Consider the following 23001-nt stretch of genomic DNA (forward strand, 5'->3'; position numbering starts at 1 on the left):
GAACACTTTTTTCACTCCGATATCGGAGGACTATTTTGAATAAGAAGTGCTTACTATAGAATTTGCTTCTTTTAGAGATGAATTCCTCAGCAAGTGGGTTAATGTAACAACACTTACAATATTTTTGAAAAAATTAAAATCATAAAGACAAATAGCCTTGTTATCAACATTCTCCAGTGCTTCAATGTCTTTTTTGTAGAATGGAGATCAGAACTACACACAGTACTCCAAGTGTGGTCTAACTAAGGTTCTATATAAAGTTAACAATATCTCTCTGCTTTTGTATTATATTCCCCTAGAAATGAAAAGTTTACATTCTTTATGGCCTTATTAACTTGTGTTGCTACTTTTGGTGATTTATGTTATTGCATTCCCGGATCTCTTTGCTCCTTTACCCAATTTAGTTTATTACCTTCCAAGGAATAAGTGGCCTCCTTATTCCTCCTACCAAATGAACGACTTCACACTTTGCTATATTGAATTTAATTCACACAGTAAGCTCATGACAAAGGTTAGGGCATGTGGAGTCAGGGAACAAATAGCAGGGAGTAGGGGTAAAGGGTAGTTATTCAGATTAGAAACATAGAAAAATAGGAGCAGGAGTCGGCCATTTGGCCCTTTGAGCCTGCTCCACCATTCAATATGATCATGGCTGATCCTCTATCTCAATATCATATTCCCCCTCTCTCCCCATACCCCTTTTGTGTCTAGAAAGCTATCTATCTCCTTCTTAAATATATTCAGTGACTTGGCCTCCACAGCCTTCTGTGGTAGAGAATTCCACAGGTTCACCACCCTCTGGGTGAAGACATTTTTCCTCATCTCAGTCCTAAATGTCCTACCCCGTATCCTGAAACTGTGACCCCTCGTTCTCGACCCCTCAGCCAGAGGAAACACCCTCCCTGCATTCAGTCAGAATTTTATACGTTTCAATGAGATCCCCTCTCATTCTTCTAAACTCTAGTGAATACAGGCCTAGTCGACCCAATCTCTTATATGACAGTCCTGCCATCTCAGGGATCAGTCTGGTAATCCTTCACTGCACTCCCTCTATGGCAAGTATATCCTTTCTTGGATAAGGAGACCAAAACTACACACACTACTCCAGGTGTGGTCTCACCAAGGCCCTGTATAACTGTAGTAAGACATCCTTGCCCCTGTACTCAAATCCCCTTGCAATGAAGGCCAACATACCATTTGCTGTCCTAACTGCTTGCTGCACCTGCATGTTTGCTTTCAGTGACTGGTGTACAAGGACACTCAGGTCCCTTTGTATATCAACATTTCCCAATCTATCACTATTTAAATAATACTCTGCCTTTCTGTTTTTTCTACTGAAGTGGATAACTTCACACTTATCCACGTTATACTGCATCTGCCATGTGTTTGGCCACTCACTCAACGTGTCTAAATTGCCTTGAAGTCTCTTTGCACCCTCCTCACAACTCACAATCCCACCTAGTTTCATGCCGTCAGCAAACTTGAAAATACTACATTTGGTTCCCTCATCCAAATCATTGATATATATTGTTAGCCATTGCCTATCCACCGTCATGCCTTTTAATGAAGCTCCCCAATCTATCATAGCCAAATCACTCCTCATACCTTCATTGGATTGGAGGAAGGTAGAAAGCGGTGTTCTACAAGGATCAGTGCTGGGATCACTGAAATTCATAATTTACATATAGTAACTCTATCAGAATTTGCAGATGATACCAAACTGGGAGTATAGCTAACAATGAGGAAGAATGCAACGTAATACACGAAAACATTAGAAAACTTACAGACTGGGCAGTTAACTGGCAAATGAACTTTAACATAGATAGATGTGAGGTGATGCACTTTGGTAGGAAAAACAGAAACATCATCTACACCTTTGAAAATAGGAAACTGGATGGGGTAGAGAGCAAAGGGATCTTGGGATACAGGTGAACAAATCATTAAAAGCATCATCACAGGTCAGCAAAGCTATTACAAAAGCTAACAAAGCAGTGGGATTTATTTCTCAAGGTATAGAATTCAGAAGTTGTGAAGTTATGTTAAACTTGTATACGACCCTGGTCAGGCCACACTTAGAGTACTGTACACAATTCTGATCGCCATGCTATAAAAAGGACAGAGAAGCACTGGAGAAAATGCAAAAAAGATACTAATAATTCCAACACCAGCACGGACTAGTTGAGCATAGTGGCCTGTTCTGTGCTGTATATTCAATGTAATTTTATGTAATTCTATGAATTTCATTTGTCATTTATCTGCCCACGCTGCAAGCCTATTTATGTCTTTCTGTATTTTGGTGGAGTCCTCCACATTATTAACTACACCCCCAATTTGATTGCTCCTAGTGAAAGTGTTATGCAGTCCTGGGTCAGATTTAGTTGGTTAGATCTGTTGAAGTACTCTGTGCTCTGTCCAATTCTATACAATCAACTTTCTATTGCACAAGTCTGACAATCCCCCACACCAGCTATGGCCAACCTGAATAATGTTCCCAGTTTGGGTTTGGGTTTAATTACTCTCTATGGACAATTTCATGTTCTGGAACTGGATTGAGACTTCCCACTCATTTTGGTTAGGACCCTTGCAGCAACAGAGAACACAAACATTCATCTAGTCAGGACTGGATTCAAACCCAGGATCTAGAGGTGAAAGGGTACTGCTCGAACTCAGTCCCAAATTTAGATATTCTATGTATTATTTTGACAAGGCCTGTGTTTGGTTATGTAGGCCAGAATTTTGCTGGTGCTCAGCGGATTGGGTCGGTGGCAGATCAGCAGTGAAATTTGATTTAATTGACTGCGGGTCGGGAACCCGCTGTCAAATCACACTTGCCTTTCCCAATGTTGGGTCTGCCAGCGCTGAGCAGAACTGACCGGCAGCGGTGGGGGACCTAATTCAAAACAATTATTGGCTTGTTGACAAGCCCTTAAGAGTGAAATTAACCTTACCTTTTGACATTTACAGCTTGCCCATGGGTTCCACGCTGCTCCTGAACCCTGTCTGTTAATCTGAAGCGGAAGTTGAGTGGCCATTGAATCAGCTGATGACGACAGCTTGAAATGTAGTATAAAAGCTCCCACTTCTCACCTGTTCACTTTCCAAGCGCAGAGGCTGTTGCTTTCTCCCTTTGGAACATAGGTTGAGCTTTATGCAGGCTGCAAGTGTTTGGAGCAAACTTTCTATCCAGTGTCACCTCATTGCAGCAACCTCTCTCACTATTGACAGATTGCTTCTGTCATCTCTACTTCAACTACTATCTATTCCATCAGCATAGGTGCCCTTTATACTCTCCCACCTTGGTTCTCAGAATTCCACCATGATCTGTCCCAGCACCAGCAGCAACAGGCACACCAGTACCCAACCACATTACTGCCTGGGAGGCCAGGGATGGCCTCACCGTGGCCAGATTTACTTCACTTGAATCAGTACACCCTGGCTGCCACATGATGCGCCAGGTTGGCACCACCCCACACCAACACCATAAAACATCCCTAGAATACCCAAGCCATTCCTTTCAAACTCATCACCATTTCGGGGGGTACCGTTATGTCTCACCATTCACTAATACTCACTAAGCCACTTCCAAAGGTGCACACAAATCTGTCCAAGAACGCAAAGTGTTGAAAATAAAAGATTTCAATGTTTGACACCACATTAACAGAAACTTTACATGAACATTGGATAAAACACCAAGGGCTAGATTTTCAGTTGCTTGCGCCAGCAGTTAGCGCCTTAAGAGAAGTGATTTTCGGGCGCTATGCGTGTAGCGCCCGGGCGCAGTGCAGTTTGCGCCCCGCCCCAAATTAAGTTGCCCGTTAGCGCCGGCGCAAAGTTTAGCGGCCGCCCGGCTGCGCGCGCAGAAAATGACGTCACATCCTCGTGCAACGCCCTTTGGCCGCCCCGAATACAAACTTCAGTCGGACCGCCCGATTGTGCGGCTGGCGTCCAGAGCGTTTGTACAATGGAACGCAACACACCCTGGGGAGCGCAAATTAAAGGGCCCTCCTCCTGCACTATAATGGACGGATCCAGTGTGTTGTGAATGGTGTATTTAAGTTTAGGTTTCCGGCCGCCGCCGCCGCCACCACCACCACCACCACCTCCTCCTCCTCCTCCTCCTCCTCCTCCTCCTTCCCCCCCCCCCCCGACTCTGCCTTTGCAAAAAACACATGCACCCTTCCCCTTTAAGAGCTCACTGGCACCAGAGTGTCTGCCGTGCGCTGCGCCCGAGCTTGGGCGCAGCGCTCTGCACCGCCGGCTTAGCGCCTAAAGATAGTAGTGGAACGCCTCTTTTAGCGCTCCACCAACCTCTTAGGGCGAAGCCACTGAATTTCCGGCAACGGGGCGCTACTTTGGGGCGGGCGCTAAGGTTAGCGCCCCAAAACTGTCTATACTGAAAATCTAGCCCCAAGTGCCTACCCTTGTGTGTTGTTAGTTGGTATGATTGGACTAGGATGAGGGTGAGTGTGAGGGGTGGCTAATGAGATGGGGAAATGATAATGTAGATAGAGAGGGATGGGTGGAGGTGCAAGGTAAGTTGGTGTAAGGATGTGCAGGAGTAGGGTAGGGAAGGCAGAGTGATGGGGATGTGATGAGAGGCACAGCAGGATGAGGTTGGGCGTGGTTTGTACTAACATTTTGTGATCTACTAAGACCATTGAAACGTTTGCGGCACTGCATCCAGGTCCTCCTAACCACATCAATGCTTGTGCACTCCTCTGCAATGTGCAACTAGGCTGTGTTGATCTCCTGGGGAGGTCTCTTCCACCCATGGGAAGGGAAGAGGACCTCCCTGCGTGCTGTGACTCCCTCCATAAGCATATGTCAGGGAGTCACAGCACAAATGTCAAATTAAAGTTGGCCATGGTCCCTTTAAGGAAACCGGCTGATGACACGTCATCAAATGATGTCACCAGACCCGCTTTCTCTAATTGGCTGGGAAATGTGCTGGGCGGGCTTAACAAGTCCAATCAAGGGAAATTCATTCTACGCAGCGGGTTGGAGACAGCAGTGGGGTTGGGACCTACTACAGACCCATCGAGGTTCATAAAATCGCGGCTGTAATGTTTAAGGGGCCTGATTTTAAAACCCAATGGCTTAGAAATTCTAACCTTTAGCGCTGGCTGTTAAGGCCGGTTTTGAAGAAAAAATGGCGGCCCCTCACTTCCGCTGTTCCATGCCGGCCACCATATTGGGCAGGTTGGCAGCGCTGCCGTGGCCTGCTCGCGCCACAAATATTTTAATTACCGGGAGCGTGACATCAATTGGCGTGGAACACCAAATTGATGCACGGTCAGCGATTTTGGACGTCACCGCTCCTCTTACCGCCCTCTCCAAAGCACGCCTGTGCGTGCAGCCGTAGACAGCGTGTAGAGCCGGGAGCAAGTGGCGATGAGCTATAAACCGTATAGTAAACATTCTGTATAATTCGCACTTACTGTACAACTTTTAAATAAGTTACACCCAAATAACTGCTTTCAGTTTATGGCAAAAATTCTTTAATATGATCCAGATTGAGCCGTTTATTTTTTCGTTGTTGCTAATTTAATAATTTTTTGGATCTTTTCAACAAGATCCAGTTTACATCAAGAAAATGCTGATGAACCCGCTAAACAATATTAAGATTTATAGGGTTTTTTTGTTCTTATTGAAAATATATACATAGGTGTCTATATAATATACAGTTCCTATACAACCATAATCCTAAAATAAGCTTGGAAAAACAGTTTGGAATTCCCATAGTCTTGTGATCATTGCCCTATTTTAACAAATTTAGCATGTGGCCAGTCCTCACATAGAAGATAGGAGATAGGAGCAGGAGTAGGCCATTTGGCCCCTCGAGCCTGCTCTTGCATCCTTGCCGCATTTAGCAACAGCTCTCTTCTATATAATGGCGCTACGTCCTTTATATTGCACTCAGTCCGTTAAATTTTCTGTGTTCGGTTTATATTTTGGGCATAATCTCAGGATTTCTCACGCAATGGTTTAAGGACATCTGTGCTACAGTCTTTCACTTGGAAATGTACTGTTAATAAGGTGACTGCTCGAGAACACCGCACCGATCCTTTAGCCCTGACCTTCAGCCTCCTGCTGATGTTAGCGCCAGAAGGAACGCATTGCACGGGAGCTTCAGCACTTTGCTCATTTAAATCAGCAGGCAGCTCCAAAATACCGGCGCTGCCTGTGCTCTTTTTTGCGGGCAGCCGTTAACCTTGGCCCGCAGTGGCACTGCCCCCGTTTTCAGGCTTAATCAAATTTCTAGGCCTCTGTGGAGTGTGTTACTCCCTTAGTCTGGGAATAAGTAGCTATACAAAAAATAATTGAATTTGATTTTCAGGACTTTTTTTTAACCCTTTACACAGGCTACTATAAGAACAATACCAAGGTTGCCATTAAAATGCTGAAGGAGGGTAGCATGTCTCCTGAGGCTTTCCTAGATGAGGCCAACCTTATGAAGACACTTCGACATGACAAGCTGGTGCAGCTGTACGCAGTCGTGACGAAAGAACCCATATACATAGTAACCGAATACATGGCAAAAGGTACAGTAATGATACTGCTTCCTGATTTCATTCCAGTGCAAATACACTATGTGCAGCTATATGTACTCTGGCACAGAATTTTGAACTAAACAGTTCTAGTTTGGAGATGGCCGCCTTTTAGTATCTGTAACTGAAAAAGTAAAAACTTGGTTTTTGATGCTACTCCTCACTTGCACGACTGTATCCATCCAAGGGTCCACACATGTCCGTCAAAGGACTGTCCCATATTCCACTCCAGTCATTGTGGACTGAAGAAATGGTACAGCCCTACACGAGTGTGTATCTTCCTTTTTCGTTCCATATGATTTTTGTCCTGTATATAAAAATGGAGGTTAAAAATTAGGACCTGTTGGATACAATATTTATCTAAAGGGCAGGTCCAATCAAATAATCTTCAGCATCTAACTTCTGAGCACATTATGATGCTGGGCCTAAAATAAAAAGAGAAAATGTTGAAAATACTCAGCTGGTCAGGCAGCATCTGTGGAGAGAGAAATGGAGTTAACGTTTCAGGTCGATGACCTTTCATCAGAACTAAAAAATGTTAGAGAGGTAACCGGTTTTAAGCAAATGCAGGGGCAGGGAAAGGGGGGAAGGGGAGGAAAGAACAAAAGGGAAGGTCTGTGATAAGGTGGAAGGCAGGAGTAATTAAATGACAAAAGGGATGATGGTGCAAGGCAAAAGGGGGTGATAATGAGCTAGGTAAAGAAACAAAAGATGGGTCTAGAGGAGGTGTAAATGGCAATAGCAGAAACATTACCAGCACCTGCTGTCTGAAAAATTGGGAGCAGAGGTTATGATCTGAAATTGTTGAACTTGATGTTGAGTCCAGAAGGCTGTAAAGTGCCTACTCGAAAGATGAGGTGCTGTTCCTCGAGCTTCCATTGAGCTTCATTGGAACAGTGTAGGAGGCCAAGGACAGAGAGGTCAGAGTGGGAGTGGGGTGGAGGATTAAAATGGCAAGCAACCGGAAACTCAGGGTCATCAAAAAGGGTTACTAAAGAGTTTAAAAATTTTTTTTTTATGCCAATCATGGTGCAAACAAAAACAAATAATACTTTCAAAAGTGTCAGTTAAAATGTTTTAATAAAATCAAGACTCCAGTTGCTGTAAATAGGTACCAATGTCATTCAATATCCGAGATATATATAACTGCCCACAAAACAATTTCATGCTGCAGAGTTTCCTTTTATATGTTGTCTGATTTTAAGTCCAGTCACGTTACTTCAAGTCTTCAATACCTCACTAGTGGAATAATTTATTTAATCTCTACAATGTTTACAAGGAGATCAAGGCGTCCAGCAGTATATTAAATGGAATCTACTGCAGTATATTTGCATAAATTAAAATTTTACTTACCTATAAAAATTAGTCTGCCTAATTAACATGCTTATTTTATTCACAGGTGTACAACTGTATTTCATTAAAAAATGCAATTGAATAGATTCTCCATTATTTCTCCATCATTTTACACCTAACTGTCGATAATGGGGTGGAAATTCCTATAGCCCCGTTTCCGAGCCTGAAATCAGTACCGGGCACAGATCACGTGCCCCAACTGCAAGGCTCGGCCTCGAGCCTCATTAACATCATCTGGGTGAGCAGCAAGCTCCCTCCACAGACAACTTGCCTATTTGATGCAGATAAATTTCGGCCCATTTTCTTTGCTGGCAAAGGGAGGTGTGGGGGTGATCGGCATTACTGTGGAGTCGGGGAAGCACTCCTGGCTCAACAGAAATTATTTTAAGAAGTTTAAAAAGAAAACCATCTCTTGTTGCTGTGGCCACTGAGGAATCGTAAGCAGCTTCTGCTCCAGTCATCTCTAACCAATTAAAGTAAGCGGGCCTAAAACAGGTGTTGAGCCAAACATTTACAAATGTAAGGGAATTAGGCCTAGAAATTCAGTTGGTTGCGCCAGCCGTTAGCACCTTAGGAGGAGTAGATGTCGGGCGCTAGGCGGGTTGCGCCCGGGCGCAGCGAGAACTGCGCCTCGCCCCAACTTCACTCGAGATTTAGCGTCGGCGCAAAGTCTTTGCGCGCGCTCAGCTGCGCGCGCAGATCATGACGTCATTTCCTCGTGCAATGCCCTTTGTGCGCCCCCAACCGGAACTTCAGTGGCAACGCCCCATTGTGCGCCTGGCGCCCCTAGCGACTGTTAAGTGGAACGGTGCTCATCCGATGCGGGGCGCGGGGGGCACAAATTAAAGGGCACTCCTCCTGCAATATAAAAGGCTGCCATTTCGCAGCACTCCCTCTTGCGAAACGGATCTTTGGAGAGAGACCAAGGTAGATAGCTTTCTGCTTTGGCCCAACACTCGGACAGGTACTTCTGGCTTCAGGCCACAGATTTCCACTAGTCTTTGCCTTCATTGACATCTCATTGTTTGCCAGCATATTATGGGGGTTGCAATGGGTGTCAACGCAGGCTTTCTCAATTACATCGAAAGGGCTCACAGACGCTGTGAGAGAGTGGCAGCCCTGGCTAGACGGAGAGGGGGCAACAGGCGTCGGCAAAGGAGGCCTAACCCACCCAGGGTATACCGCCAGCAGTTCTCCTATCTCAACATGTCTGAGGAGCAGTGTGTTCGGAGGCTGCGATTCAGAAGGGACGTGGTCACAGAGATCTGCCAGCTGCTTGGCGGTGATCTGCAGCCACAGCTGAGGAGCAGGACGTCTCTGTCGGTGGCAGTGAAGGTGACGGTGGCTCTCAACTTCTATGCCACCGGCTCCTTCCAAGCCGCTACTGGGGACATTGCCAACATCTCCCAGTTCGCCGTGCATTGCTGCATCCGCCAGGTGACCAATGCCCTTTTCCAAAGGAGACGTCAGTTCATCTCCTTCTCCATGGCCCTTGACAAGCAGCAACAGCGTGCAATGGGCTTTGCAGCATTCACGGGCTTCCCCATGGTGCAGGGCGCCATTGACTGCACGCATGTGGCTTTGCGGGCACCTCTGGAGAATGCCGAGGATTACCGCAACCGGAAGGGCTACCATTCGCTGAACGTACAGCTGGTGTGTGACCACAGGCAGCTCATCCTAGCTGTCAATGCCCGCTTTCCAGGCAGCAGCCACGATGCCTTCATCCTGCGACAGACTTCTGTGGCAGACATGTTCCAGGCCCAGCCTCACCCACGCGGATGGCTTATCGGGGACAAAGGCTATCCTTTGTGTACCTGGCTGATGACCCCGCTCCGTGCGCCCAGCACCCCTGCTGAAGAGAGATACAACGAGAGCCATCAAGCGACCAGGAACATCATCGAACAAACAATCGGCGTCCTGAAGCAACGGTTCCGCTGTCTGGATCGTTCTGGTGGAGCCCTACAGTATTCGCCGGAGCGAGTCTCCCATTTCGTGGTCGTTTGCTGCATGCTGCACAACCTGGCTAACCGCAGGACTCAGCCACTGCCACCACAGATTGGAGGACCACCTGAGGAGGAGGAGGACCAGCACAGGAGGGAGGCACAAAGTGCAAGGGCCGCCCGTCGCCGGCTTATTGAACGTCGGTTCTAGGCCCCCTCTCAGGGACTGGCTTGTGCCAATGTCAGCAGATGAATGTAGCCGCTCCACAAGCCCTCAGCCGAGCAGGGCAACCAGGACTTAACCAAAAAACCATGCACACTGCAATTTAACAACAATAATTTATTGAAAACCTCTGCCCTTCCCACATTACATGCTCATGTGGAGAAGCCCCCTCCAAAAACACAAAACTACCAGTCTCGGCCTTACAAAAAGAAATAAAGACACCAGTCTCGGCCTTACACAAAAACAACTGCACCAGTGTCGGCCTTACAACAAGCACCAGGCATTTGTGCATACCTCTACTTTTTGCCCTGCGAGGGCGATGCCTTGCGCATCCTTGCCTGGCTCCTGCCCGCCCTGCTGCTCCTCCTCAATGGTAGCCCAGTGGCTGCAGCAAGGCTGGGGGAAGGCTGCTGAGGGGCAGATGGCGAGACGGCAGATGCCCTTGGGGGTCGGCCTGCACCAGCTCTGGCCTTGGAGTGGCCGGCTGCTGACTGCTCCAACTCTGGCTGGGCGGCAGCAGTCTGTCCAGCAGCTCGTGGCAGCTGCAATGGCGGAGTGGCCGTGTCGGCTGCAGGAATGGTGGCAACCTGGCAGATCGCAGGTGCTCGCTGGTCGCCTGACACATTGGCACTCGCACGGGCCAGCACTGCAGCATGCGCAGCAAACAGCTGAAGGACAGACTGCTGGGCTGCTGCTGCGCGGCGAGTGCCCTGGCTTTGCCTGGCTGATCCAGCGAGGGTGGCAGCAGTTAGTGCCCGCGTGGCCCTGGTCTGTGTCCGCATGACCCCAGCCAGTGAATGGACGGCACGACCGAGCACTTGGCTAGAAGCCGACTGTGCTGCTGCGAAGTCCTGCAGACTCCTGGCCTGTGCTGCCGCGATGTCCTGCAGACTCGTGGCCTGTGCTGCATTGAATTGTTCCAGACTCCTGGCCTGTGCTGCACTGAATTGTTGCAGACTCCTGGCCTGTGCTGCCCCGAATTCCTGCACACTCCTTGCCAGTGATTCTATGGAGTCAGGCATCCTTGCCACTGCACCCATGAGCTCAGTGTGCCTGCGCTCAGCCTGGACGGCCATTTCCTCTAGGAGGCGCACCTCCTCTGCGCTGACCGTCGCAGGACTGGAGGCCGCACTCACCCTCTGGGGAGAAGTCCGCCGAGCTTCCCCACCCCTCCCGCGTTGCTGCAGGCCGTTGGGCCCCGGAGCTTCACTCTCCTCCGACCCTTCCCCCCGGCTCCCCTCCAGGGAAGACGTGTCCCCTACATCGCCATGGGCTGGCGCGGCTGAGGGTGGCACTGATGGGCTGGCTTCCTCTTCCTCCTCCTCGTCTTCTGAAGGGCTGATAGTGGCAGCTTGAGGGCCCGCCTCCTCACCTAGCGATTCACCATCTGAAAGCAGGAAGGCACAAGAGTAGCTTTAGAGTGAGGACAGGGTGGCAACGAGGGAGGCATGAGTGGTGCCATTCACCGCATTGGTCGGACAGTGGCAAAGGATGCTGCTCTGATGCGCAAGTGGAACGAGAGAGGTCCAAAAGGTGATGCCCTTACCATTGGTGCCCAGAACAGGGTCGGCATCTCCACTGGCGACGGGGCCAATCAGCCGGCCTCCCATAATGCGCTCCACACGCTGGTCGAGGTCGGAGAGCTCTTTGAGGTCAGGACGGCCTCCGCCGGTGTCAGTTCGGTTGCGCCGGTTGTGCGCAACCTTGGCCTGCAAGAGAAAGGACGGCCTCTAAGTACAGTGTGTAGCCCTGATCTTGTCTGCATTGCCTCCCATGGTCGAATAGCTTGGACAGTGTGTAGCCCTGATCTTGACTGCACTGCCTCCCATGGTCAAATAGCTTGGACAGTGTGTAGCCCTGATCTTGTCTGCACTGCCTCCCATGGTCGAATAGCTTGGACAGTGTGTAGCCCTGATCTTGTCTGCAATGCCTCCCATGGTCGAATAGCTTGGACAGTGTGTAGCCCTGATCTTGTCTGCAATGCCTCCCATGGTCGAATAGCTTGGACAGTGTGTAAAGTGCTGAATGTGCAATTGATTTTCATGCCAGTCCCATAGCTGCTGGATGAGGGCTGGCCATTAGGGCTTTCAGGTCCCTTTGCCCATAATGTGAGGTGCACATGCAAGGATGAGGAGGACACTGGAAAGGGTACTCACCCTGACAACCCGAGTGAGGTCGTTGAACTTCTTCTGGCATTGCACAGGAGTCCTGGCAACCACGCTGTTGGAAGACACCCTGTTGGACACCTCCCTCCAGGCTTTCCGGTAGGCGCTGGGCAGCGGCCTCTTGCCACCTTCTGGGAACAAAACATGGCACCTGCGCTCCACTCCGCCAACCAGCACCCTCAGGTCTCCGTCGCTGAAGCGCTGCGCTCTCTCCCTGGCCTTCTCCATAGTCCTGGGCGTTGTACAGGTGAAGCTGAAGTGGTCAGGCCTAGGTTGAGGGCTGCAGTGTGCAGGGCGTGGCAGGCAAACAAATCCACTCTCCCCCTTTAAGAGATGACCGGCGCCAGAGTGTCTGCCGTCAATCAAGAACTCGCCGCACCTGCGCTGCGCCCGGCCTCGGGGGTATCGCTCAGCACCGCCGGCTTAGCACCTAAAGATAGTCGTGCATCGCCTGTTTTAGCGCAGCAGCAACCTCTTGGGGCGTTGCGACTGAATATCGGCGAAGGGGGCGCGACTTTGCGCCGGGCGCAAAGTTTAGCGGCCGCCCGAATTTACCGCCCCAAAAGTGGCTGTACTGAATTTCTAGGCCTTAGTGCCTGTTTTAGAGGGCTGCCAGGGACGCCAGATAAATGGCCTGACCCAATATCAGGTTGGACGTCTTTTAGGCATCCTTTTAGGCATGAATGTTGGTCCCCAAAATTGGCCCTCATTGTGCCTGTTTTATGCCCATAAAATGGGTTCATTGAGATCCAATTTTTCCTCCATTCATTTTGCAATGAATTTGGACTCTACAATTTGTGCTCCACGTTTTGGTTACTTGCCAACACGGCACTCCACACTTTCTATATGGCTAAAATAAGATGAAGGTTTGGTGGGTGAAGTGTGTTACTGCTACTGCAGGCTTCTCTTCCTTTCTTCATCACTGATAACGGCTTCAACGTGATTTGACCATGTGTCTTACTCTCCTGCAGGTAGTTTGCTGGACTTTTTAAAGACTGATGAAGGAAGTAAGGTACAGCTAGCAAAATTAATTGACATGTCTGCACAGGTTAGTCCGCTGGGATTATTTTATATTTTTCACTTCTATTTCTGCTTCCCCCCACCACTGTGACTGGCACTTGAGGAAACTGGCTCAAACTGTAGCTGACCCAAGCTGACTACTTTCTATGCTTGGTCGATGCACAGTGTGGTACTGGGGTTTAATAATCACCGCTGTCTGTAGCTGACCCAAGCTGACTACTTCCTATGCTTGGTCGATGCACAGTGTGGTACTGGGGTTTAATAATCACCGCTGTCTGTAGCTATTAAGCAGACAGTGTGATAGGAAGAGAAGATTTTACAGCAGCTATGATAGAATCATAGAGTGATACATCACAGAAGGAGGTCATTCGGCCCATTGTGTCTGTGCCAGCTCTTTGGTAGAGCTATCCAGTTAATCCCCTGTTCTTTCCCCATAGCCCTGTAAATTTTCATATCTCCTCATTTCAGTGTTACAGGAAATGGCTATCAGTAGAAATGATGCCTTCACCAGGAATTTCTTCAGGTATTCTCCCAATCGGCCACAGTAATTATAATTGAAGATTGACGAAAATCCCAGATAAACCACATAAATGGGGTTTCCGCTGATCCTCTGCCGAAGTTAAGGCTGCTGATCGGAAGATCCCGAGAGGAAATTCCTGACAATCGTGCTTTTTCTTTGGATTCCTATACAGAGTATATAATCACCGGAAATTTTCATGGGGGTTCTGCCGATCAGCCGTCATGACTTTGGTGGTAACCCCGAATAAACTGCGTGCATTTATAAATACAAATTGTTTTTGTTGTTGTTGCATTCCCTGCAAATCCATTTGAATGTGATAATACTATGCACTTTTTCAAACTTATTAATCGCTTGTCAGTAGCCAGAATCACTGAAGGGAATGCAGGGCACCGATTAAAAAGGTGAATGCTAAATGGAAAAAAACCACACATCCGTGGCCATTCAGGTGGACTTGCCGTAAACTTGGCTGGGACCCAGACATGTCAGCTATGGCCTTAAGTTGGGTATTCTGTGATGGTCTTGTAGGAGTAGAGCCTCTACTTGACTGTACAAGGCCATTGACATCAGGGGTCAGAGCCATACAGTTATACAGCACAGAAAGAGGCCCTTCGGCCCATCATGCCTGCGCGACCATCAAGCCCTGTCTATTCTAATTCCATTTTCCATCACTTGGTCCATAACCTTGTATGCTATGGCGTTTCAAGTGCTCATCTAAATGCTTGAATGTTGTGAGGGTTCCTGCCTCTACCACCCTGTCAGGCAGTGAGTTCCAGATTCCAACCACCCTCTGGCTGAAAAAGTTTTTCCTCAAATCCCCTCTAAACCTCCTGCCCCTTAACTTGAAACTATGCCCCCTGGTTATTGACCCCACTACTAAAGGGAAAAGTTCCTTTCTATCTACCCTATCTATGCCCCTCATAATTTTGTACACCTCAATCAGGTCCCCCCTCAGTCTTCTCTGCTCTAAGGAAAACAACCCCAGCCTGTCCAGTCTCTCTTCATAGCTGAAGCGCTCCAGCCCAGGTAACATCCTGGTGAATCTCCTCTGCACCCTCTTCAATGCAGTCACATCCTTCCTATAGTGTGGTGACCAGAACTGCACACAGTATTCCAGCTGTGGCCTAACTAGCGTTTTGTACAGCTCCATCATAACCTCCCTGCTCATATTCTATGCCTCGGCTAATGAAGGCAAGTATCCCATATGCCTTTTTAACCACCTTATCTACCTGTCCTGCTGCCTTCAGGGATCTATGTACATGCACACCAAGGTCCCTCTGATCCTCTGTCCTGCCTAGGGTCCTACCATTCATTGTGTATTTCCTTGCCTTGTTTGTCCTCCCAAAATGCATCACCTCACACTTTTCAGGGTTAAATTCCATTTGCCACTGTTCTGCCCATCTAACCATCCCGTCTATATCATCCTGTAGCCTGAGGCTTCCCTCCTCACTATTTACCACTCCACCAATTTTCGTGTCATCTGCGAACTTACTGATCATACCTCCTACATTCATATCTAAATAATGAATGTACACTACAAATAGCAAAGAACCCAGCACCGATCCCTGTGGTACACCACCGGACACAGGCTTCCAGTCACAAAAACAGAGATGGGAACCCTGGAAGCCCAGCATTCCCATGCCTAGGCCCTCAGTCAGGACCCGGCGTAGCATGGAGGAGGTTTGCTTTGTCTGACAAGATATGTCTCTCTGACCCCTAGCAGAAGTGGGGCCCACATGGGTGTGGGTGGGGGTGGGGGGGCCAGGGACGATGTCTGGACTCCCACCTGGGTGAGGCGGGGCCAGGCCAGGGTCGATGTCTGGACTCCCACCTGGGTGGGGCAGGCCAGGACCGATGTCTGGACTCCCACCTGAGGTGGTGGGGGGAGCGGGGCCAGTGCCGATGTCTGGACTCCCAAAGAGGAAGGTGCAACTTTTTTAAAAATATTTAAAAGCTATCCTTAATTTAACTAAATTCAGCATCCTACCTTAAGAATCTTACTTGAGCAGACCAGGTAACAGGATTTGTCATGGACCCATTTTATATGATGAACTCAGCCTCAGGGCTGGAGTACATCCAGAAGATTTGCTTAACTTTCAGCCTGTGCCCCAGAGCACAGCCTGAAATTTCCACACTGCAAAAGGCAGTACCACTGTGCTTTGGGTGCACAGGTCTGCTGACTGTACTTTATGGTTTTGTACCACCCACAGTGCTGGGAGTTTGCAATTATTACCTTGTTGGAGGAGAACAGCTTAGAAGGTCCTATCAGTGAAGCAACAGGTACAGAATCAGATGGTGCTTAAAGGTTTAAACACTTTGAAAATTATAATGTTTTTGTACCTGATATCACTGGGATTAAATGGTTTAATGCTGATTCCTGGCTCTGAGATGATAGAGAAATAGTTGGACAAGTATTGTAAGATGATTGACAATACTGTGGTTCTGGCCCATTTCCCATCTCCAAAAAAAAAGAAAAAGTAGTGGAGGCTTAATAAAGGGGACACCCACATATCAAGCAAATTGCTTGTTTTATCCAATTGTTTGTATTAAGAGAATAATCCAGAGAGTACCAAATCTGTGTACGAGCAGGTGTTGGCAGTATCTGTTAACAGGCTGCCCATTGGCTGAGGTGCACTGTGCTTTGCATATTAAGCAGATAATACAGAGAGCTTGAGCTAATGTTCTTATTAGCAGGGGCTTTGCATTAAGCATGTACAAAATGCAATTTCTGATAAGCAACTGAGTTTAATTATAAGTAAACATCAAAACCACCTGTCGTTGATTCTGGGCAGCAGACCTTTTTAAGCTTCATATCTTTGTAAAGTAGATTTCAGACCAGGGAGCCACTGCTGATTTCATTTTGGAGTCTATCTGATTGGTCATTTCAAATGCACAACTTTGGCTGTAAAATCATGGGCTGCCCATCATGTGCAATCTCCCAATGTGCGCTCCTGATCGGTAGGCGCCATGTTGGGGGTGCACAGGCAGGAAAATTAACCTCATATCTGTGAGTTTCATGGGGGTAGGTTTTAACTTTCACTGTCAGGCAGTAATCTTGGTGTTGCAGATCGGCCGCCTGTTATATACCCTGCCCGCTGTTTCTTTCCATTGTCTCTCTCGCTCTCTATGAACCATAGCCATACACAAGGACAGGAATTGGTTTTCATTATTTGTGGCCACAGATGAACTTGTCTCACGAGTGGAACCACCCATGAAGATGCATTTATAAAACAATAAAATTAAATCAAATTTTTTTTTCATTTGTTCATGGGATGTGGGCTTTGCTGGCAAGGCCAGCATTTATTGCCCATCCCTAATTGCCCTTGAGAAGGTGGTGGTGAGCCGCCTTTATGAACCGCAGAGGGCAGTTAAGAGTCAATCACATGGCTGTGGGCCTGGACACTCATATAGGCCAGACCAAGTAAGGGCGGCAGATTTCCTTCCCTAAAGGACATTAGTGAACCAGATGGGTTTTCATGACAATCCGATAGTTTCATGGTCACCAATACTGATACTAGCTTTTTATTCCAGATTTATTTAATTAACTGAATTTAAATTTCCCGGCTGCCTTGGTGGGATTATGAACTCATGTCTCTGGATCATTAGTCCAGGCCCTATATATCCAAAAAAGGGTTAATCTATCTATCCAAAGATTAACCTTATTACAGCTGTCGGTAGTCTCAGATGGTGGAGGATGGGAATGAGAGGCAGACACCCACAATAATCTAACCCTTTTTTGCATATATAGGGCAATTTTAGTACTAGATTGAAATTAAACAACTTGCACTTTTTATTGGATTCAAGGAGAATTGTAGAAATATTTTTTCATTAATATTTCACACAATGTTAACCTGTCAAGATACTGGAATTCTGAACTAAAAGCAGCAAATGCTGGAGACATGCAGCAGGTCACGCAGCGCCTGTGGAGAGAGGAAGGTAGAATTAACGTTTCAGGTCGATGACCAATCGTCGGAGTTCATTAATAATTTAGACACCGGCATAACTGGAACCATTCTTTAAATGAAAAGGTTGTAGGCTGATATAGACCCAGGTCCTTTAATGTGGCCAAATGCAGTGTGGTGCATTTGGTGTGGAGAAACTCCAGGCATGTTTATATCATGCAGCGGTATCCATTAAATGGAACAGATCAAGAAAGAGATCTGGGGGTAATAGTTGGTTACTCGTTATAGGTGCACGAACAGTGTTAGGTGGCTATAGGGAAAGCAAATAGGGGTTTAGCTTGTACTGCTAGACCTAACATCCCACTAAACCCAATATAAAAGCAACTTAAAATGAGGAGAATGGATTGCGATACTGTATATGGTCAGAAGATAATATGGTGAGGTTGATCTAACAAAATGTACAGTCTCTATGTCCCTAACCGTTCTTATATTCTTATTGGTTGGTGTTATTTGAGTTTTGTTGTGAGGGTGTGGGGGAGGGAAACAAGTCTCCCAGCATCATTTTCTTCTTGGCTGTTGCTGATTTCCTGCTTCACAGGTGTAAGTCAGAGATAAGACTTTCAAAGTTGTATTTTTAACCATTCCTGCAGTCAGAATCCTCTGCAATTTGAGCATGACATTTTCCATTAGCCCAACATATTTAACACAATTCACGTATGTGACATGTTACAGCTGTTATCAGTTTCTGGGGGTGGAGGGTGGGGGCGGGAGCCAGTTCATGTCAATGAACTATTACAGCTGCCGGTAATCTCAGATGGTGGAGGATAGGAGTGAGAGGCAGACACCCACAATCGTGGTGAACAACTGATTTAAACAGCTTAACATTGTGTGAAATATTACTGAAAAAATATTTCTACAATTCTCCTTGAATCCACTAAAAAGCGCATGTTGTTTAATTTCAATCTAGTACTAAAATTGCCTAATATATCCCAAAAAGGGTTAACCTATCTATAGGTTGCAATGTTGCTAAAATTAGATGTATGCTCTCGGCAAGATAAGATGCAGATTTAGGAAGACATGTGGCCAGTCAGAATGCTGTTGCTGCTTTACTACTGCCTCTTATCAGCCGTGAGATCAGCAGAGGAAATGATTTCATTGCTATCATTTTCCACTATGATGAGCACAATTTTTTTTTTAAATGACCTGTGGTGAAGAAATAAAATACTGCAGACATCTGTCTGTTTAGGAGTTGGGAGTAATTTGTAGAAGTTTTGTAGAGTGGCAGAATTCTCAGTGCTGACAGTCCAAAATGTGGAACGCCATTGTGTTCACCAAATAGGTTACTGTGGCAACAGAAAAACCTCTTGGACTCGGGATGAGTTTTTACGATCCAACATAAGCTATTGCAAATCTTGGATTTAAGAAAGGAATAATTCTCCTTTTGAGGAAACAAAGCACATTCACAGCAAACCTATAGAAAGAAGTTGAACAGCAGTAACTACTCCAGCGAGCTCTTAGAAAAGGCAAGAATGAAGCTTGAGCAGCAACAAAAGACTTTCATTTATATACTGTACCACCTTATCATGTCTTTCAGAAAGTTCCCAAAGACTTTTACAATGAATTACTTCGAAAAACAGTAATAGGCATTACAGCAGCCAATTTTCAAATGGCAGGATGCCACAAACAGCAATGAAACCTGTTTTTGGTGGTATTGAAATCCCCTCGCCAAGAGAAAAGGCTGTTTCTGCCAGTGCAAAGTGACTTCTGTCCGACATGATAGACGCAACTTAGCTCAGACTGAACCAGACTGTTTGCAACCTGGGTGTCCTATTCAACCCCCAAGCTGAGTTTCCAACCCCATACCTTCTCCAGCACAAAGATTGCCTACTTTGACCTTCATAATGTTGCCCGTTTCATTAAAAAAAATCTGCATTATATTTACAGTGAACTCTCATGTAGATGCAGTAGAAGTGGTCTTTGACCAGCATTGAGGGGGCGGGGGTGCCCTTTGATCTGCTATCTCTGTGGAGGGAGAGTCTGGGGTTTGACAGAAGTGGAGTGTGAATTGTGGGTAACTCACTGGTGTATTTCTGGTCTCTCAGCAGTGAGGGGATCTGGAGGGGGATGGGCTTGACAGAATTGTGGGGTAGTGGGGGGGATTGCGGGATATCCCAAGCCTGGCAGCATATCAAGAAAAGCATTGAGAACTAATGAGTGTAATAACCATTCTTTCAATTATTTTGCAATCTTTAGATACTGAAATGTTTATTTTTCAGGTTGCAGAGGGGATGGCATATATTGAACAGAAAAACTACATCCACAGGGACCTGCGAGCTGCCAATATTTTAGTATCAGAAGCATTGGCCTGTAAGGTTGCAGACTTCGGCCTTGCCAGACTTATAGATAATGAATACACAGCACGCGAAGGTAAGTCTTTAAAGGCCAGAATTTTCCCATAAAAAAACGGGCGTGTTTGGAGCGTGGGGGCAGTTAAATTGTTAATAATGGGATTCCTGACCTGAGCCCAGCTCCAACCCGCCCACTTCCGGTTTTGCCGGGGGGTGGGGGGGGGGGGGGGGGCGGGGGGCAGGACGGGGAGCAGGCAACCAACCCGCTCCTGGGGGGCGTTACCATAATTTAAATATTGTAATGAGGCTGGAAGCCTCTTTTTTCCCCGTCCATTTTGAATTTAACTGCCTGTGGACGGGTTTCACACAATTCATGAAACTCGGCAGTTAAACCGAGGCAGGGACTGCCGCATCCAGGAGGTAAGTGGCTTTATGCCTACCTCCTGGATCCAGGGTCCCTACCTAGCCCACCCCCCTTGATGTGCCTCAATAATTCCGAGACTCGAAGGTAGCAGAACAAAACAAGGCTTTTATTAACTTAGAACGAAACACGTAAGCGAGAGAGATGTCGTCCTTCTGGAGATTGGGGCTAGACTGAAGCTAGCTTACAAACGGGGCCAGGTATGGGCGGAGCCCTACACACAGCACATTCCAGCACATTCCAGTATACAATACAGCACATTCCAGTACACAATACAATGAGGTCTGGGGGAAGGGAAATGACACTGAAACCGATCTCAGTCACAGGCAGTGATGAATGGAAATATTTCATCACATTCATCCCTTCTATAGATTTAGTCTGTTCGGGGGTTTGATAGTCCTCTGCGACCGACGTGGCTGTTGCGGTGCCGCGGGTATCGGCTGGGTGTCCCCGGTAGCCTCCTGGGTCTCTGCCGGGGGTGCTGCCAGGGTTGTTGAAGGGGTAGTTGGTGGGGGTGCCGTTGGTCGGTGATCTTCTGGGGGTGATGAAAGAGTAGTGGGTGGGTAAGAGTTGCTGTGATCGTCGTTGCCGCTATTGCCGTGGTTGTTGTCGATGCCGGCTGGGGCGACGTCTTTTATGGACACGGTGTCCTCCCTTCCGTCGGCGTGCCGGACATATGCGTATTGGGGGTTGGCGTGGAGTAGGTGTACTGGCTCCACGAGAGGGTCCGTCTTGTGGCCCCTCACATGCCTTCGCACGAGTACCGGACCTGGGGTGGAGAGCCATGACGGCATGGATACGCCTGAGGTGGATTTCCGGGGAAAGACAAACATTCGTTCATGAGGCGTGGTATTAGTGGCCGTACACAATAGCGACCGTATCGAATGGAGCACATCCGAGAGGACTTCCTGCCAGTGGGAGATAGGGAGGCCCTTGGTCCTTAGAGCTAGAGTGACTGCTTTCCATACTGTCCCGTTCTCTCGCTCCACTTGGCCGTTACCCCGGGGGTTGTAGCTGGTGGTACGGCTCGTGGCGATCCCCCTGGACAGCATGTACTGGCGTAGCTCTTCACTCATGAAGGACGCCCCCCTATCCGTATGGATGTAGCTCGGCATACCGAACAGGCAGAACAGGCTGTTGAGGCATTTAATGACCGTGGCGCTGGTCATGTCTGGGCAGGGGAAGGCGAATGGGAACCGGGAGTATTCGTCCACAATGTTCAGGAAGTAAACATTGCGGTCGACGGACGGGAGGGGGCCCTTGAAATCTAAGCTGAGCCGCTCAAAGGGCCGTGTAGCTTTGATTAAGTGGGCTCTATCTGGGCGGTAGAACCGAGGCTTGCACTCAGCGCAAGTGCGGCAGTTCCTGGTCAGGGACCGAACTTCCTCAATCGAGTAGGGTAAGTTACGGGACTTTATGAAGTGGAACAGCCGCGTGACCCCTGGGTGGCAGAGGTCGTTGTGGAGGGTCTGTAGCCGATCCCCGGTGGCGCTGGCACACATCCCTCGTGAGAGGGCATCAGGGGATTCGTTAAGGGCCCCTGGCCGGTAAATGATGTCGTACTCGAAGGTGGAGAGCTTGATCCGCCACCTAAGAATCTTATCATTTTTAATCTTCCCCCTCTGTTTATTATTGAACATAAACGCTACCGACTGCTGGTCGGTAAGTAGGGTGAAGCGTTTGCCGGCTAGGTAGTGGCGCCAGTGGCGCACTGCCTCCACGATGGCTTGGGCCTCCTTTTCCACGGAGGAGTGTCTGATCTCGGGCCCTTGGAGGGTCCTCGAGAAGAAAGCTACGGGCCGCCCCGCCTGGTTGAGGGTGGCCGCCAAGGCGAAGTCAGACGCATCACTTTCCACTTGAAATGGAGTGTTCTCGTCCACTGCCTGTAGCGTGGCCCGCTCAATATCCTGCTTAATGCTTTTGAAGGCGGCGTGGGCCTCAGCAGAGAGCGGGAAAGAGGATGCTTTCAAGAGGGGGCGGGCTTTGTCGGAGTAGTTGGGGACCCATTGGGAATAATAAGAAAATAACCCCAGGCATCTTTTCAGGGCTTTGGGAGTGTTGGGCAGGGGCAGCTCCCGTAGGGGGCGCAATCGGTCGGGGTCTGGTCCGATTTCCCCATTCTCCACCACGCTGCCTAGTATGCAGAGGCGCGTGGTGTTGTAAACGCACTTGTCCTCGTTGTAGGTGAGGTTGAGTTTTTGTGCGGTTTTCAGGAACCTCTCGAGGTTCGAGTCGTGATCCTGCTGGTTGTGACCGCAGATGGTGACGTTGTCGAGGTAGGGGAAGGTTGCCTGCAAGTGGTGGTTGTTAAGTATGTGTATTGTATTGAACAATTAACACAAAGACTTAAACGTATAACTCAAACAGGTCTTTACTGGTTGGAGGTAGGGACTATACATAGGTCTTTACTTCATGCCCACAGGCGGGAACTGAGGGGGATCAGTACCCACAGTACTATTTATACCCCTATGGCCAGGAGTGGTACTGCGTATCACTACGCCCAACAAGTAGTGCAGTCCTGTCCATAGGTTCAAAGTAGCACACATATTACATACACAACATTC

The 23001-nt window shown here is 48.0% G+C and overlaps 1 protein-coding gene across 1 annotated transcript in view; it reads left to right on the forward strand.

Annotated features, from left to right (window-relative positions):
* The window catches only part of blk (BLK proto-oncogene, Src family tyrosine kinase), a 145003-nt gene that overhangs the window by 109257 nt on the left and 12745 nt on the right, over window positions 1-23001 (forward strand). Inside the window, exons 9-11 of the mRNA XM_085997027.1 lie at window positions 6363-6542; window positions 13201-13277; window positions 19945-20095. Of these exons, the coding sequence (XP_085853153.1) occupies window positions 6363-6542; window positions 13201-13277; window positions 19945-20095 (408 nt within the window). The remainder of the gene's footprint in view (window positions 1-6362; window positions 6543-13200; window positions 13278-19944; window positions 20096-23001) is intronic.

The sequence above is a fragment of the Somniosus microcephalus genome, chromosome 9 (genome assembly GCF_052327205.1).
Source record: "Somniosus microcephalus isolate GS21.2 chromosome 9, FLI_Smic_1.0, whole genome shotgun sequence".
NCBI classification, from domain to species: domain Eukaryota; kingdom Metazoa; phylum Chordata; class Chondrichthyes; order Squaliformes; family Somniosidae; genus Somniosus; species Somniosus microcephalus.